Below are 16,663 nucleotides of genomic sequence, written 5' to 3' on the forward strand. Positions count from 1 at the left end.
GGACAGAGCTTGGGGTTTGGGGCGCTCGGGATGGGCCCTGCTCGGAGGAGAAGCCGTGTGAGGCTCCTGGCAGCGTCTCCTTGAGCTGCGGAGCTGCAGGGAGGAGCTGTGAGCAGCCCCAGCTCGGTGATTCCTCACTCACTCGCTCAGCATGGAGGATTCTGCAGAGCAGAGTCAGGAGATGAGGTACCACATGCTGCAGAGGTAAGGATCGCTGATCTGCCTGCCTCCCCCTGCCTGGGCTCTCTGGAGGTGCTCTCTGAGCTCCTGGTGTTCATTTTACCCTCTGGAACAGCCCCTGGGCTCTGTGCTGGGGATGCTCTCTGAGCTCCTCGTGTTCATTTTATCCTCTGGAACGTCTGGCAAGGGCTCTGTGCTGGGGATGCTCTCTGAGCTCCTGGTGTTCATTTTTTCCTCTGGAACTCTTGCAGAGCCCCTGGGCTGGGGATGCTCTCTGAGCTCCTGGTGTTCATTTTTTCCTCTGGGCTCTCCGTGCATGCAGCCTGTGACAGAGGTGCCAGGGTGCAGCTCAGCTGGGGCATCAGGGTTCTTCAAGTTGGAGGTTCTGCACAACTTCCACCCCCTGTGTCCTCGTTCATATTTAAATTAATTTCAGCATTGTCTGGGGCTAAATTTCACTGGGACTTTCTCAGGGATCTCCTCACAGGAGCCTCTGGATTTCTGTGCTGGGAGTGAAATGCACAGGGCTGTGCACTCTACACTGTATATTTCATATACAGAAATAGAAAGGTAAACTTCAGATACATACAACTGTGGAGGTGAATTACATGTAAATATAGAGGTGTATGACACAAAAATACACTTATATTAGCTAGACACATACAGAGGTATATTTTATAAATATACTTGTATTATTTATACACATACAGAGATATATATACAAACACAGAGATATGTTATATATATACAAATAAAGGGAAGAAGAGCATTTTGAGAGTTCCTCCACCACTAAACATGGCAGTGGTGAGCAGGTGATTAATAGAGATGACAGTCACTAACTCAGCATTTATTCTGTTTTGTTTAGAGCTCTGTGCTTTCTTCCTTCCTGTCCAGTTTCTACCTCATCTTATCTGGCAAAATAAAACCCCCAACTCTTCTGTTTTGATTACAGTGTGCAGCCTGTGATTATTGATAAATAAATTTGGTGTTCTTGGCATGCTCACAAATCAAACTGTAGTTGTTTGTGTCCAAATGTTCGTTGCATCCTGGATGATGAACCTCAGGCTCTGTTGACATTTTGCCTGGAGCAGTATCTTTGTGTGTAGTAATTTCTTGGTGGGACAGTTCATATTTAAACGTGTTCACAAATCCTCACCTTGGGATTTTTATCTTGTTTTTGTCGAGACTGCTCTCAATAGACCTGTAATGCATAAACCTCTCTGGCTCCTTGGACTGTGCTCCTTCCTTGCCAGGAAGACTCTGACCCCCTAAATGCATACATTTAGTAGAAATTCAACCTTAACTGCACCTTTGCTCCTTTTTCTTGCCTGCTGGCTCCTGTCCTTGTATTCCCAGGCTGAGTTCACAGGAGTGTGAGAACTTTTGGGGACAGCTCTAAGTTTGGTGACGATGTCTGGAAGTGCAGCTGGGTGGAAGGGAAAGTACAAGGGGATGAACCCGTGCACACAGAGCTTGTTCTGTGCCTTTCTCCGGCTCTCAGCTCCTCTCTGAGATAAGATACTCGAGTGGATGGAGTTGTTCTGACCTAGCACAGGTCCCAGGGTGTCCCTGTGCTCCTGGTGAAGTGCTGAGGAGGGTCTGCTCCATGTGGCGAAACCTCCATGGCCATAAGGGCTTTCTGAGGGAATGTCAGGGGGAATCCCCTGTCAGGCTGTGGCAGGGCCCCTGGAGCAGCAGCTCCGTCCAGCAGGGATGCTCCAGCCCTGCCCAGGAGCAGCTCTGGGGCTCCCTGGCCTTGGTGGCTGTGATGGCAAAGGGCAATCTGTGCCTTGGCTTCTCCTGGTGCTGCTGTTCCCTTTGTGCCCTCCCCCAGCTGCTCTCCCTGCATCCCATGCCAGTCCCAGGGGAATTGCTCAATGGAGCAGCCCTGCAGCAGCTGATGAGGGCAGAGGTTCCAGCCAGAGAGCTCCTGGGCACAGATCTGCAGTGACCAGCACCCACCCTTGGTGCTGCTGGGGCTCAGATCCTCATGCCAACCCTCGTTCCTGAGGATTCTGAATTCCTCATTCTGAGCTGAGATCCTTCCCAACCCTCATTGCTGAGGATTCTGAATTCCTCATTCTGAGCTGAGATCCTTCCCAACCCTCATTGCTGAGGATTCTGAATTCCTCATTCTGAGCTGAGATCCTTCCCAATCCTCCTTCCTCCAGAAGGGTCTGTGCTGCTGCCAGGGGCAGGGGCAGGGCTTCCCTGTGCTCCTGGGGAGGGAAGCTTAGGGAAAGCCCAGTGAAAACAAGTGATCTGTGGGCTGAGCAGGGAGGTGAAGCTTCAGTGCCTGTGACATGAGCAGTGTCCCATTAATTCCCTGATTTCCAGGGCAGACACTCGCTGTGAGGAGCAGCTCTGCGCTCTCCCCTGGAATTTCCTCTCACAGACTGAGCTTTGTGAAGCCTGGCAAAGCAGAGCCAAAGGGGATCTGTGCCTGTGGTGTTGCTGTGGAAGCTGGAGCACAAGGAGGGGAGGTGGCTGTGCCATTCCCACACACAGGAGCTGTGGCAGGGCACGGGGCTGGGCTTGGCAGGCACAGAATTGGCTTTCTGTGGTTGCAGTAGGAGTAATGTGATTAATTTGTCCTCTGGCTCCCAGAGCTTTTGAGGAAGATATTAAAGGCTGGGTAGTGGAGAACTCCTGGAAAATGATTTCCATAGCCAGTCTGAGTCTCTCATTTGCACCTGGAGGTAAATTTGCTGTGCTTTCCAAGAGGATTTCCTTACAGAGCCTGATCTTTGCAGCTTGTTTTGCCAAAGCCAGGAATCACTGTTGTTTCCAGCTTCTCTGGATGGATTGAAGGCAATCTGGTTGAGCATTGTTGTTCTGTGTTGGACAGCAACCCACAGCAAATGTAATTTTACCTATTTATGTTTTGGCATAGCTGGGATTTTCCTAGATAACCTGAAGCTTTTGGAAATACCTGAAAAGTACTTTAAAAGGAGTCATCCCTGTAAAACTGAGCACCAGGCCATGAGGGTCTGGAGGCAGGGAGAGATTCTGCTTGTCTGACTGGGGAGTGTGGCCAAAGAGAGCTTTCCCATTATTCACACACTTTGTTTTGCTGGTGTCCAGCTGTCCTGACAGGTTGTTTCTGTCTGTCCCTCTGCCCAGGCCCAGCATGTCTGGTTTGCACCTTGTCAAGCAGGGCCGGGACAGGAAGAAGGTGGATGTGCAGCGAGATTTCACCGTGGCTTCTCCAGCAGAGTTTGTGACTCGCTTTGGAGGCAATAAAGTTATTGAGAAGGTAACTCCCTGACCTGTCCCAGCATATTCCAGCTCCTCTCTGCAGCTCTGCCTTGTCTCTCTCTGAGGCTGTACATTGCAGGTATCAAATCACTGATGTTTCTGAGCTTGGAAGTTGTGCTTCTGCCTGGAATCATTGTGTTTCCTTTTTCTCTGTGATAAACAAATACCTGATTATTTTAGCTTAGAGTAATAAGAAAAAAGATGTGAGTGAGCCAGAGCACTTCTGCTGCTACAGAAGGTTTTAGAGACAGAAAAAACAAAAGTAGACTGGAAAAACGTTAAGAAATATATTTTAAAATGCTTAATAATTTGATTTGAGTCCTTCTGCTCTTTAATCCAACTGAGGCATAGCACATTAAAATTTTATGGTGAAACAAGAGCTGCTCTCTGAACTGACAGATAGGCCACGAGCTGGATGCTGGCTAAAAAACTTCACAGCCCCAAACTGGGCAATAAATCTGTGTGTGGGGGAAAAAAAACAACTTCTTTAATGATTGCTGGTTGTTTTGTGCTATTTAGACTCTATTTGATGCCAGCTTCTGATGCCCCCAGGTGCTGATAGCCAACAATGGCATTGCAGCAGTGAAGTGCATGAGGTCCATCCGGCGCTGGTCCTACGAGATGTTCAGGAACGAGAGGGCCATCAGGTTCGTGGTCATGGTCACCCCCGAGGACCTGAAAGCCAATGCAGGTGAGCTGGGCAGGGTCACAGCCTTCTCCTGGCACAGCCCTGGGCGTGCAGAGGGGGAATGAGCCCTGGTGTGCCAGCACTGGGGTGCTCTGAGCAGGTCCGTGCTCCCCAGAGCCTGCCCTGGGAGGGGCAGCTGGGAGGGCTCAGCCTGGGCAAAAGCAGCATTTGGAGTGAGTAAAGCAGCATTTGGAGTGAGTAAAGCAGCATTTGGAGTGAGTAAAGCAGCATTTGGAGTGAGTAAAGCAGCATTTGGAGTGAGTAAAGCAGCATTTGGAGTGAGTAAAGCAGCATTTGGAGTGAGTAAAGCAGCATTTGGAGTGAGTAAAGCAGCATTTGGAGTGAGTAAAGCAGCATTTGGAGTGAGTAAAGCAGCATTTGGAGTGAGTAAAGCAGCATTTGGAGTGAGTAAAGCAGCATTTTGGAGTGAGTCCTGCTCTAATAAAGCAGGATTTTAGAGTGACTCTGCTCTAAAAAAGCAGGATTTTGGAGTGAGTCCTGTTCTAAAAAAGCAGGATTTTAGAGTGAGTCCTGCTCTAAAAAAGCAGGATTTGGAGTAAGTCCTGCTCTAAAAAAAGCAGGATTTTAGAGTGAGTCCTGCTCCAATAAAGCAGGATTTTGGAGTGAGTCCTGCTCTAAAAAAGCAGGATTTTGGAGTGAGTCCTGCTCTAAAAAAGCAGGATTTTGGAGTGCTGTTAGATTTTCAGCCTGAATGGAGCCCCTGTGTTTGCAGAGTACATTAAAATGGCAGATCACTACGTGCCCGTGCCAGGAGGACCCAACAACAACAACTATGCAAACGTGGAGCTCATCCTGGACATTGCCAAGAGGATCCCAGTGCAGGTGAGAAGTGCCCCAGACACTGAGCAGTCTCCTCTCCTCCAGGAAGGAGCTGTGCCTGGGGAGCAAGGCAGGACAAAGAAACTGGAATTCCAAACCGGATGGGCACCCAAAGGCAGCCCATGGGGCTGGGACAGTGGCTGTCCCAGTAGGAATGTCTGCAGGAGAGGGAGGATCCCTGCAGCCCTGCACTTCCCTGCACCCAGATCCTCCTCAGATCCTCCTCAGATCCTCCTCAGATCCTCCTCAGATCCTCCTCAGATCCTCTCAGCCTGCTCGCACTTGTCTGCAAGGTGCAAGCCACCCTTTAAATTCAGCACACCCTGCAGCTCAGAGGCTGTTCTGAGGCTGTTTTCCATGAGGAAAAGAAAGACTTGGAGTGTTTGCATGTGTCTGTTTCTGCTCACTCGCTTGTTGTATTCGGACAAAGAGCAAATTGTTTGTTTTCTCCTGCAGGCTGTGTGGGCTGGCTGGGGCCATGCATCAGAGAACCCCAAACTGCCAGAACTTCTCCACAAAAACGGGATTGCTTTCATGGGTGAGGAGATGGAGTGCTCTTCTGATGTCTAGGCCTTGTTTGGAGGTGGGGAGGTTTAGGGGGATAGAAACCCTGAGTCCAGGAGAGAGCCACGAGGAACGGTCTGCAGTGCAGGATGGATGAAATGTTCTTTACAGCAGTTCTTGTATGGAAGAAGGGGAAAGTTTTCCAAAACAGCCTTTAATGTTGACATAAAAAATCAGAAAAGATTCCTGATAAACCAGATTGTCCCTGTTCTTATTTTAAAGAGGGTTCAGTTTTATGGGAGGGGTGGAGTTTTTCCTAAATCAGATTGCTGGACCTTGCCCTAATGTCTGAACCCCCTGTGTCTCTCTCATGCCTTGTCTTTGCTCTCTGCAGGTCCTCCCAGCCAAGCCATGTGGGCCTTAGGAGATAAAATTGCTTCTTCCATCGTGGCTCAGACTGCTGGCATCCCAACCCTTCCTTGGAGTGGCAGTGGTAAGGAGGAAATTGCCCTGTGTTTATCAAGAGCATCCTGACCTTTTTTCCCTCCAGCATGTCCAGTTTTTAAGAAGCTCTGTGCTCACAAGTGTGTACCTGGAGATGTTCCATCTGTTCAGGGTTTCCCATTTGTGCTGTTTGCCCAGCACAGCAGACACTGGGGGTGGGATGAGCCTGGAGTGGTGGGAGAGGCTGGCAGCCTGCAGAGGAGGGATGGGAGGAGCAGTGAGCAAACATGGAAGAGGTTCTTTCCTGGAGTGCAGCTGATGCTCACAGGCTCACCTGCTACACCCAGGCCTTGCAGACACCTGGTCTGATGGGATGTGTCCCTGCCCTGGAACAAGGTGGTCTTTGAAGTCCCTTCCAGCCCAAAGCCCCCCATGATTCTGTGTAGCTTTGGAGCCCATGCTCTGCTGCCATGGAATTCCTCTGCAGCTCCAGATCACTGTAAATGACAGCCTGCTTCTCTCAGATAAATGGAGGAGGATATTGGATAGAAATGCTTGCTCCCCAGAGGTCAGGAAAGTCTGTTTGCACTCTGCACTCTCCTTCTCTGAGGGCTCCCAGCCCTTGCTCAGGCAGCTGTGACTGTCACTTGTGTCCTGCGGTGGCTCCTCACAGCCTGGCAGCACAGGGAGCTCAGGGGGTGCTGAGGACATTTCTTGTGTTTCAAGATGGTGATTTGTGTAGGTTGTGCACGTTTTAACTGTGGCTACACAGTTAAACTCAGGGGGTTCCTCTGCCCCAGTGGTTAGGACTTGATCCCTGTGAATTATTGGATAGACAGAGGAGACAAATGAGCTCATTTAGAGGGGCTTTATCAGACTTCAGCTGGAAATACAGACTTCAGTCAGTTTGTGTTCTGGTTTTAAGTCACTTTGTGCTCCAGGGCTGCGAGTGGACTGGCAGGAGAACGACCTCCAGAAGCGCATCCTGAGCGTTCCCCAGGAGCTCTACGAGAAGGGCTACGTCAGGGATGCTGATGATGGCCTCAGGGTGGGTCTGGGGCTCCCAGGGTGGCTCTGGGACTCTCAGGGTGGCTCTGGGGGTTTTCATGTTACCCAGATTTTTAAATGATTTTCTGTACTATATAAAAGCTTTTCTGTGAATTCATAGATTTAATGACATCAAAGCACTGACAAAAAGATTTTGTGGTCACTTGCAGAGGTCAGAGTTCTCTGTAATCACAAAATCCCTGCTGATTTTTCCAGCTACAGGCACTCTTGCCAATGGGATATTTGGTTTCTATGCCATTGGTTGCTAAATAGTCAGATAGGGATGTGAATCAGAAGGGAAATAATGATCTTTTCACTGGATTCTGCTGCCTGTTTGTCCTTACCCTGCTGCCTTTTTGTCCTTACCCTGCTGTTCTGCCCCTCTTGCCAGGCTGCTGAGGAGGTTGGCTACCCTGTCATGATCAAGGCCTCTGAAGGAGGAGGAGGAAAAGGGATCAGGAAAGTGAACAATGCAGATGACTTCCCCAACCTGTTCAGACAGGTGATGCTCCCACTCCCCTGGGCCGCCTCGCTCAGGTCTCTGTGAGACCTCAGCACTGGGGGTGCCTCTCACACGAGGTGCTCTGCCTCCCTCTGCCCCTGCTGCAGGTTCAAACAGAAGTGCCGGGCTCCCCCATCTTTGTGATGAGGCTGGCCAAGCAGTCCAGGCACCTGGAGGTGCAGATCCTGGCAGACCAGTACGGCAACGCCATCTCCCTCTTTGGCCGCGACTGCTCCGTGCAGCGCCGCCACCAGAAGATCATCGAGGAGGCCCCAGCCTCCATTGCCACCTCGGCAGTGTTTGAGCACATGGAGCAGGTGAGAGTGCCTCTGCAGCTTGCCCTGCCCTGCCAGGACTTTGTAGCTTTGTTTTACATCACCTGGAGTTTTGCGTTGGTGAGTGTTTTAAAGCAGCAGTACAGGTCTGTGTGTCTCCACCTGCTTGGTGTGGACAGGCACTCACATTTCCACACCAAATCTCACCAACAGCTCCTTTCAAAAATAAATACCCCCCAAAAGAGGGGAGGGAAGTGTGTTTTAAATGTGTTATCGTATTAAAAGCAAGTTTCAGGAGTTGCAGGAATTGCCTAATGTTGAGTGTTGCAAATATTTACTTCAAACTCTGCCTTCTGTGAATTGTAAATGAAATAAGTCAGAAATCAGAACTCCTGTGCCACTGGCTTTTCTCTTGAGCTTGTTACAAGTGTTGGGGTGTTTCAGAATGCCAGCTCAAATCTGAAGTGGGTGTGGTGGGTGAACAGAGCGAGCAGGGGTGACTGGCAATGCAATTCTTGTTTTGTGTGACTGGCAGTGCAATATTCTTGTGTCGTGTGTCCCAGTGTGCAGTGAAGCTGGCCAAGATGGTGGGCTACGTGAGTGCAGGCACTGTGGAGTACCTGTACAGCCAGGATGGCAGCTTCTACTTCCTGGAGCTGAACCCACGCCTGCAGGTGGAGCATCCCTGCACCGAGATGGTGGCAGACGTCAACCTGCCAGCAGCACAGCTCCAGGTGAGCACACAAATGGAATTTCCCATCTTTCAGCGAGGTCAGCAGTTGTTTGATGCTCCCCAAAGGCACCAGGGGATCCCTCAGAGATCCTGTGGAGAGCAGTTGTTGGTGTGCTGTGGCTTGTCTGTCCCTTGTGTGTCCCCCCAACTTTCCAGCAGTGGGTGGATGCCACAGTCCCCTCATACCTCAGTAAGGCTCTGTGTGATTTTTCTTTTTTGAACTGTATCTATTAAAAAAACCCAACTAATGAACAGGGAAAATGGGATTTTGCTCCATAAGGATGCAGCCAGCAGCTGGTTCTGCAGGTTACTCTCCCCACAGTTTGTAATTGCAAAATTCCACAGTTTCCTATAACTAATTAGGGCCCTTCTGCCTCACTGGGACCTCAGTATATTTTTACCAGGCCTAATGCATGCCCATCCTCAGCTGACCTGGCACTGCCAGCTTTCCCTGGAGCCTTTTAATCAGTCAGTGGAAAATGCTGGCTGGAGGGCTTAAGGTGGATATTGCACTGAGCTGAGCTGTCCTGGGAAGTGTGAGTGTTTGCCTCTGTGAGGGGACAAACTCAGTGGTGGGGTTTGTTTATTTATTTATTTATCTGTGTTTTCCTCCTCAGATTGCCATGGGGGTCCCCCTGCACAGGATCAAGGACATCAGGGTGATGTATGGAGTTTCTCCCTGGGGGGACACGACCATTGACTTTGAGAACTCGGCCCACGTGCCCAGCCCCCGTGGGCACGTCATCGCTGCCCGCATCACCAGCGAGAACCCCGACGAGGTGAGGCTTCCCCTCTGGGCCTGCTGCTCTCTCTGGCCTCCCAGGGCCTGCCCCTGCTGCTGCTGCTCAACGTTTTGGCAGCAAATTCAAGAGATTCTTCCCTTACCTCACTTAGACTCTGTTAGACACAGCCTGAACTTGTTACACCGCGTTGCAGCACAAAGTGCTGTTGTCAGAACCCTCATTCTGGGTCATTCACCTTTTCTGTGGGGCACAGAGCAATGTCTGTGTGTCTGTCTGTCTTTGCAGGGGTTTAAGCCCAGCTCTGGCACGGTTCAGGAGCTGAATTTCCGCAGCAATAAGAATGTCTGGGGCTATTTCAGCGTGGCTGCTGCAGGAGGGCTCCACGAGTTTGCTGATTCCCAGTTTGGTCACTGCTTCTCCTGGGGGGAGAACCGTGAGGAAGCCATCTCGTAAGTGATGTGGGAGGCCTTGGGAATTGCTTGGCTTGGTCCTCTTTGATCCAGGGAAAACAAGGCTCCTTACTTCTGGGAGTTCCAAGAGCAATTTCCCTGTCTTTATCTTGATTTCCATTTAGTGGCCAGGCTTCTCATCCTGTCATCAATTCCACTATGTTGCACCTACATTTCTACACTTTTTGCTTGACTTTCTTTCTTTTTCTTTCTTTCTGTTTCATCCCTGCCTTGTATACCTGCTGCTGGGTTGTGACACAGCCACCACAGGGTGAAAGTCTTTCTTTAAAGAGTCCAGGTGAAGGCTTCTAACAGGAAAAACACTGCTAACCTGACTGAGCAATGCTTCAGGATGGTTTGTGGGCCATGGAGTGTCCTCTGTGGTGTGGGACTTTAAAGCACCTGGTCCTTAGGCAGACCTGCCTGACCTGTCATCCACGTTTTTCATCCAGAGCCTTTCCCAGTTCCACTCTGGGTGGGGTGGACACCACATCTGTCTGTCTGTCTGTCTGTCTGTTGTAACCCCCTGACACGTGGTAGGGCCCTGGGTGATGATAGCAGGGGGAGCTCCTGATCCCACTGAGCTGCTCTTCACACCAGCAGCAGGGAAATCAATATTCTCCCATTCCCAACCATCCCTTCAGGATCCTGCTCCATCCAGTGCCTGCGCTCCTCTGCTCTGACCTTCAGGTGCTTCTGTCTGCAGCTGCCATGCTGCCGTTAGGATGGGATAGATAACAGGGCTTCTTCCCCCTTTCAGGAACATGGTGGTGGCTCTGAAGGAGCTGTCCATCCGAGGGGACTTCAGGACCACTGTGGAATACTTGATCAAGCTGCTGGAGACAGAGAGCTTCCAGCAGAACCGCATTGACACGGGCTGGCTGGACCGGCTCATCGCTGAGAAAGTGCAGGTGAGCTGCTTCCCCTGGCAGGGACACAGCTGGCAGGGGCCAGGGGTGGTGTCTGCTGCTGCTAAAAGGTGTAGGAGTGCTCAGTGTCCACTTAATGAATAAACATTTTCAGTGGCATTGCTTCCTACATAAATCGAAATCCTAGGTCGTCCCTCTTGGGGAAAGTTGGTCTTAAAGTTGTCCAGAAAAGCATTGAGACCAATGTTATGTTTGGAATCTGGGACATATGACAGTGGAAATGTTGTTGGAACCTCGAGATTTGATCCAGGCAGAAGAAAATGTAGCTTTAAGGGGTTCCAGAAATGATGGCTTCTGTGTAGGGTTCGCATGGCTGCCACACCGACTTGATTTTAAAGAGCGTTGGCCATGAACCAAAAATGGAGCTGAGACTGCTGATTCTTGTAGCTGGGTGTTCAGCTTGGGCTGAGGCTGGAGGAGGTGTGACTGTGGATGTCTCTTTTTTAGGCTGAGAGGCCTGACACCATGCTGGGGGTGGTGTGCGGGGCCCTGCACGTGGCTGACGTGAGCTTCCGAAACAGCGTCTCCAACTTCCTGCACTCCCTGGAAAGGTGAGAGGCCGAGCTGCTCTCCAGAAATCCCTGCTGCTGTAGAGGTTCTGTTCAATCCAGTCCAGCAATGCTCAAGGGCTGTTATCTGCTGGCTGGTGCCTGGCCCCAGGGAGCTCTTTATCTGCTGAGAAAACTGGCAGGTATCTGCATCTCCAAATATCCCCTGCTGGCTGCACAGATTCCTTTGGTTTCTAGCAGGAGCTCCAGGAAATGGCTCAGAAACACGGAGTTCTTGCTCTGTGTGCTGCTAGGGCAGCATTAGGGAGTCTGGAATCACCCAGGAGTGAATGGAAAGGAGAACAAAGCTGGCCTGTGTGGCTGGAGGGACTTTGTTCGACTTGGTCAAACTGACTCGTGTCTCTCCTAAGAAGAGACTCTATAAAAACCTACTCCCATCTCTCTGCTAGTGTTTCCCAAAGCCTTGCATGCATCTCTGAAGCTCTTTGGACCCCTGGTAGTCGCTTGGTGGCTCGTGGAAGATCAGTTTTGTTTTGTCCTTCCCTTTCCAGGGGCCAAGTCCTCCCAGCTCACACTCTGCTCAACACGGTGGACGTGGAGCTCATCTACGAGGGACGGAAATACGTGCTCAAGGTACAGAGTGGGACCCACCTCCTGCCCTGGGCTGGACATGGCCACCTGTGCTGCTCTGGCCTCCTCTTTGCACAGATCCGTGCAGGGAGTTCTGTCTGAGCAGGGCTGATTTTCTCTGCTTTAGTGGGTGAAGAGATCAGCAGGGCAACACCCCTCGCATCGCCCCATTGCAATGTCCCTGTAAACATTTCAGCCTCTTGCTCTGAGCAGGGTGAAATTTGCTTTGTTGCAGGCAAAAACTACTACAAAGTAGTTTTGTTTTGGTTGTTTTGGTTGGCCAAAATTTCCAGCTGATTTTTCTGAATGTGTAGGTCTGCTTTGCTCGGGTTTTGACACACCAACGTGACTGAATTTGCAGCAATTTTCCCCCCTGGTGTTGCTTTTTTGCTGCATGCAAAAGCCCCATGTTGCAAAACCAAACATATGAAAGTTAGGAAATATTAGACTTAAGGTTGCCTGTGCAATCTTCACTAACTTCCTGGGGCAAATTTGTGATGGTGAAGTTTTTAATGGCAAGACCATAGGCTGGTTTTTGCAGCAGTGAGAATTCTGCACCTCCCTGGATTTATCTTTGGTGAGGAATAGAAGCATTGTGCAGCAGCTGAAGTGTACTTTAAGGGATTTACCCAGCTTCACATAGCAGCTCTGGGGCAGAGACTGGGATAGGATCACTTGTTGCTTTCCCCGTGGGACAATCTCTCATTTTTCCCCCTGATTATCTCCTCCATTATGCAGTGTAAGTGCACAACTGTGCCTTGTGAGGAGATGAGGGTGAGCAAATTGTGATTGCACAATCAAACCTCAACCTTGAGTGCAGAAGTGTGAGAGGATTAAATCAACATTCATGGACAGCACTAGTCCTGGCATCTCTTGGCTGCTGTGTCACAGAATCCCAGACTGGTTTGGGTTGGCCCTTTTAAAGTCTCTCTCTGTCTTTCTTGTGGGCTCCCTTCAGGCACCGGAAGGCCACATTTAAACCTCTCCAGAATTTCTCTTCTCCAGGCTGAACAATCCCAATTCTCTCAGCCTTTCCTCACAGGAGAGCTGCTCCATCCCTCTGCTCAGCTTGCTTGCTTGCCTTTGTGACCCCAGTTTTTTCACACGACATCAAACACCTCCATTCCTCTTCATCAATTCCCCCTATTGCAGCACTTGGAAAACTCTGTGGTGTGGCAGGCAAGACCCTCAAAGCTGTGCTCAATTCACTGGGTGATTCCCATTCTTGTGGCTTGGCAGGTGACCAGGCAGTCTCCCAACTGCTACGTGGTGATCATGAACAGCTCCTGCGTGGAGGTGGACGTGCACCGCCTGAGTGACGGGGGGCTGCTGCTCTCCCACAATGGCAGCAGCTATACCACCTACATGAAGGAGGAAGTGGACAGGTAGCAACCTCTACAGCTCCCATCTTTAGCATTGACACAGCCAAAACGAGGTGCATTTGTGACTTCATGCTTCCCAAAAGGTCAGCTGGGAGGGGAATTCTCTCCTAGGAGGAGTTTGCTGGGTGTGCTGTGGGTGAGTTTTGAGACAGAACAGATCTTGGCCACTGTGACAAGAAGCATCTGGCTGTGCACCTTGTGGAGTCCATATTCCTCTGCTTGGTCCTTAAAAGTGACTTTGGAGATTATAAAAACCAAAAAAACAGAACCTGAAAATCTTTAAAATTCTTGTAATTCCATGGCTGCTTCAGAAATAAAGACAGGTTGTGCTGTTTCAGTGCATGCCCTCAAAATTCCCTGCAAGGACCAGAGCAGTAAGGGCAGTGAAGGGCATCCCCAGGTCTGGAATGTGACCTCTTCCCCCTCTGCTGTGTTATCTTCTGGAAAAAGTGGTGGATCTGCTCAGGAGGACAGAGAATTTGGGTAACTTTTGGGTTGGAGTCTCCACCTCTCCGTTGGTTTCTCGTAGTTTTGTTTCGAAGTAGAATAGGGAAAGGCAGACTGGATTTTCCCTTTCCCACGCCTTCCCTAGGGAATTCTGTCCTTGCCCAGGGAATTCTGTCATGCTGATCTGTCCTGCTGCCCCCCAGGTACCGCATCACCATTGGGAACAAGACCTGTGTGTTTGAGAAGGAGAACGATCCCTCCATCCTGCGCTCCCCCTCCGCGGGGAAGCTGATCCAGTATGTGGTGGAGGATGGGGGACACGTGTTTGCAGGCCAGTGCTTTGCAGAAATTGAGGTAAAACTCCCAGAGAACGGGTTTGGACGAAGCTCAGGGGGAGGGGTGTTGGATGCTCTGGGACTGGGAGTTGAGCATGAGGGATCATTCACAGTGTTTCATTTACAAATTTTAACCTGAAGTACAGCGGGAATCACCAGTGAGAGTGATGGGGTGGGGAAGAAATTTAACAGCAGAAATTTGAGTGTTAATGACTGTACACCAAGTGATGAGCAAAATTTCTCAAAAATCCTGAGATTATCACCTTCCTGAGATTCCAAGGGAAGGTGGGATCCATTCCCAGCTGAGGTGAAGAAGGCCTTCTCCTTGTACTACTGACACAGAGTTATATGCCAGGATGAGGTAACAAACTTTATCCTGGTTAGCTGATCATTTATCAGGTTGATCCCAGAAGTTAATAAGTGTCACTCCTCCCTTCTCCCTAGGAAGTTACTTAACTCTTACTGAGGAGGAGGGGGAGGATGAGCAGTTTCTGCATCACGATGAGGAAAGCACAAGGGGCTGTGTAGGAGTGTGTGGCTCAAAACAGATTTGAGGGAGGGGAAGGTGTGTGATGACAGAGGGGCAATTAAACCAGCTGGGGACAATGTGTAGGAGAAAAATATCAAGACAGAGATCCAGCTATTTTATGTAAGTGCTTTTGCACTGCAACAGGTCCTGGCTAAGAAGGCACCACCCACACAATCCCTGTGGCTCCCAGTGGTGTAGAGCAGAGCAAGGGTAAAACCAAGCTGGCTCCCCCATACCCAACCCTTCTGCTCCAAAGGCAGCAGCTTTTGGAAGCATTTCTGTCTGGGAAGAGCAGTCTGAGAGCTCTAGAAGGTGATCCTGGTTCTCTCTGCTTGAAGTGAAGATGTAGCTGCAGCCTTTGAGAGGAGCCTTTGGAATGCAGCAGAAATTTGTCTGCTTTGTTCATTGTGCTGAGTGTGGGACCTTCCTGAGTCCCCTCTTGGTTCAGGCAGTGTGAGCAGTGCCATTCCTGCAGTTCCTGCTGCACTATTTTGTGGCCAGTTATTTTGTTCTCCCATTCACTTCAGTGTCTGGGTTTTGTTCCCAACATCTTGTAAGTTTTGGGCACAGCTGAATGCAGGTCTGTCTGTGGTGGGACACTGCCTGCTGCCTCCCAAAGCCAGAGCCATTCTGGGGCACGTGGAGCTGAGTGTGTAACCTGTTTTCCTTGCTACAGGTGATGAAAATGGTGATGACCATAACAGCAGGGGAATCAGGCTGCATCCACTATGTCAAACGCCCAGGGGCAGTCCTGGACCCAGGCTGTGTGATTGCCAAGCTGCAGCTGGAGGATCCCAGCAGGGTTCAGCCGGTGAGGAGTTGCAGAAGAGACAGATTTTGTGGGGTTTTAATGAGGGAGCAATGTTGAGAGTGGTACAGGATGTTCCAGTGAACCAGTTTCCCATTTGTGCATTGCACTGCAATTACCACTTCACTGTTTATTTGTCCCAGATGAGGACTGGCACTGAGATTTTTCTCTCCCTCTCTGATCCAGGCCAAACTTATCTACCATTCCTGCCACTCTGGGAACCCTTGCAGGTTAACCCTTGGCTCCAGCTGAGGATGGGCTGGCTGTTCCCAGGGCTGGTGGCCCACAGGAGCTCAGTGAGGCTGTTCCCAGGGCTGGTGGCCCACAGGAGGCTCAGTGAGGCTGTTCCCAGGGCTGGTGGCCCACAGGAGCTCAGTGAGGCTGTTTTCTGTTGCAGGCTGAGCTGCACACAGGTACCCTGCCCCAGATCCAGAGCACAGCCCTGCGGGGTGAGAAGCTCCATCGCATCTTCCACTACGTGCTGGACAACCTGGTCAACGTGATGAATGGCTACTGCCTGCCAGAGCCCTTCTTCAGCAGCAAGGTACTGGGGGCCTCTCTTCCAGAGCCAAAACACTCCCTTCTTGCAGCTCAGGGAAGGGCTGGGCAATTCTCCTGTCACAAGGGATGGGATGTTGGACATCACCCCTCTCCCTTTTCCTCTTCTTGTTGTTTTTTTCTGTTTTTCATTCTTGCCTTCACTGCCTTGTCGCTCTCCAGGTGAAGGGCTGGGTTGAGCGGTTGATGAAGACCCTGAGGGATCCATCTTTGCCCCTGCTGGAGCTCCAGGACATCATGACCAGTGTTTCTGGGAGGATCCCACCCAATGTGGAGAAGTCCATCAAGAAGGAGATGGCCCAGTATGCCAGCAACATCACCTCGGTGCTCTGCCAGTTCCCCAGCCAGCAGGTGAGCAGCCACCCTTCCTGCAGGGGTAAAAATTGCTTTGTGTTGGGGCACACAGAGAGAAAGTTCCTTTGAATGACGTGAAAGGTGTGTTTGAGCAGGGGGTGCTGATGGTGGAAGATCCTTACCTGTGTCACTTCAAGGCTGCAGGGTCCGTGTTCCCTGCTCAGCGTGGCTTTAACCAGGCACACTGCTGGCAGCACTTGAATCTTATCAGTGGCCCTGGGGGCATTAATTTCCTTCTTGCACATGTGCTACAACGAAGTTTGTAGTGCCAGTGGAACCTCAAAGTAGAATGATTGCAGCCAGGGGAGGCCTGGTGGGGTGAGGAGATGCTGGAAGCTGATTTCTCCACTGTACAATACACTGCATTGATTTTTGTATCACTGGCAGGCCTTGATCTTCCTTTGCTGGAGTCTGCTGGGGCTCTGCTGTGTCTCTGCTGGTTGTCCAGCCCACTGAGGCTTTTCCCTGTGCTTTTTTCCCATGTTCCTTTCCCTCTCAGATTGCCAACATCCTGGACAG

General features: G+C 50.6%; 1 protein-coding gene across 1 annotated transcript in view; it reads left to right on the forward strand.

Moving 5' to 3' along the window:
• Window positions 1-16,663, forward strand: part of ACACA (acetyl-CoA carboxylase alpha) — a 97,500-nt gene that overhangs the window by 7,008 nt on the left and 73,829 nt on the right. The window contains 21 exon segments of the mRNA XM_005424387.2: window positions 3,304-3,436; window positions 3,991-4,129; window positions 4,860-4,969; window positions 5,423-5,504; window positions 5,865-5,963; window positions 6,856-6,962; window positions 7,353-7,463; window positions 7,571-7,780; window positions 8,302-8,472; window positions 9,089-9,250; window positions 9,500-9,663; window positions 10,424-10,574; window positions 11,040-11,143; window positions 11,653-11,734; window positions 12,971-13,116; window positions 13,764-13,914; window positions 15,101-15,235; window positions 15,630-15,776; window positions 15,953-16,141; window positions 16,644-16,660; window positions 16,662-16,663. The exon segment at window positions 16,662-16,663 is cut by the window's right edge and continues 73 nt beyond it. Of these exon segments, the coding sequence (XP_005424444.1) occupies window positions 3,304-3,436; window positions 3,991-4,129; window positions 4,860-4,969; window positions 5,423-5,504; window positions 5,865-5,963; window positions 6,856-6,962; window positions 7,353-7,463; window positions 7,571-7,780; window positions 8,302-8,472; window positions 9,089-9,250; window positions 9,500-9,663; window positions 10,424-10,574; window positions 11,040-11,143; window positions 11,653-11,734; window positions 12,971-13,116; window positions 13,764-13,914; window positions 15,101-15,235; window positions 15,630-15,776; window positions 15,953-16,141; window positions 16,644-16,660; window positions 16,662-16,663 (2,612 nt within the window).

Source organism: Geospiza fortis, unplaced genomic scaffold (genome assembly GCF_000277835.1).
Source record: "Geospiza fortis unplaced genomic scaffold, GeoFor_1.0 scaffold538, whole genome shotgun sequence".
NCBI classification, from domain to species: domain Eukaryota; kingdom Metazoa; phylum Chordata; class Aves; order Passeriformes; family Thraupidae; genus Geospiza; species Geospiza fortis.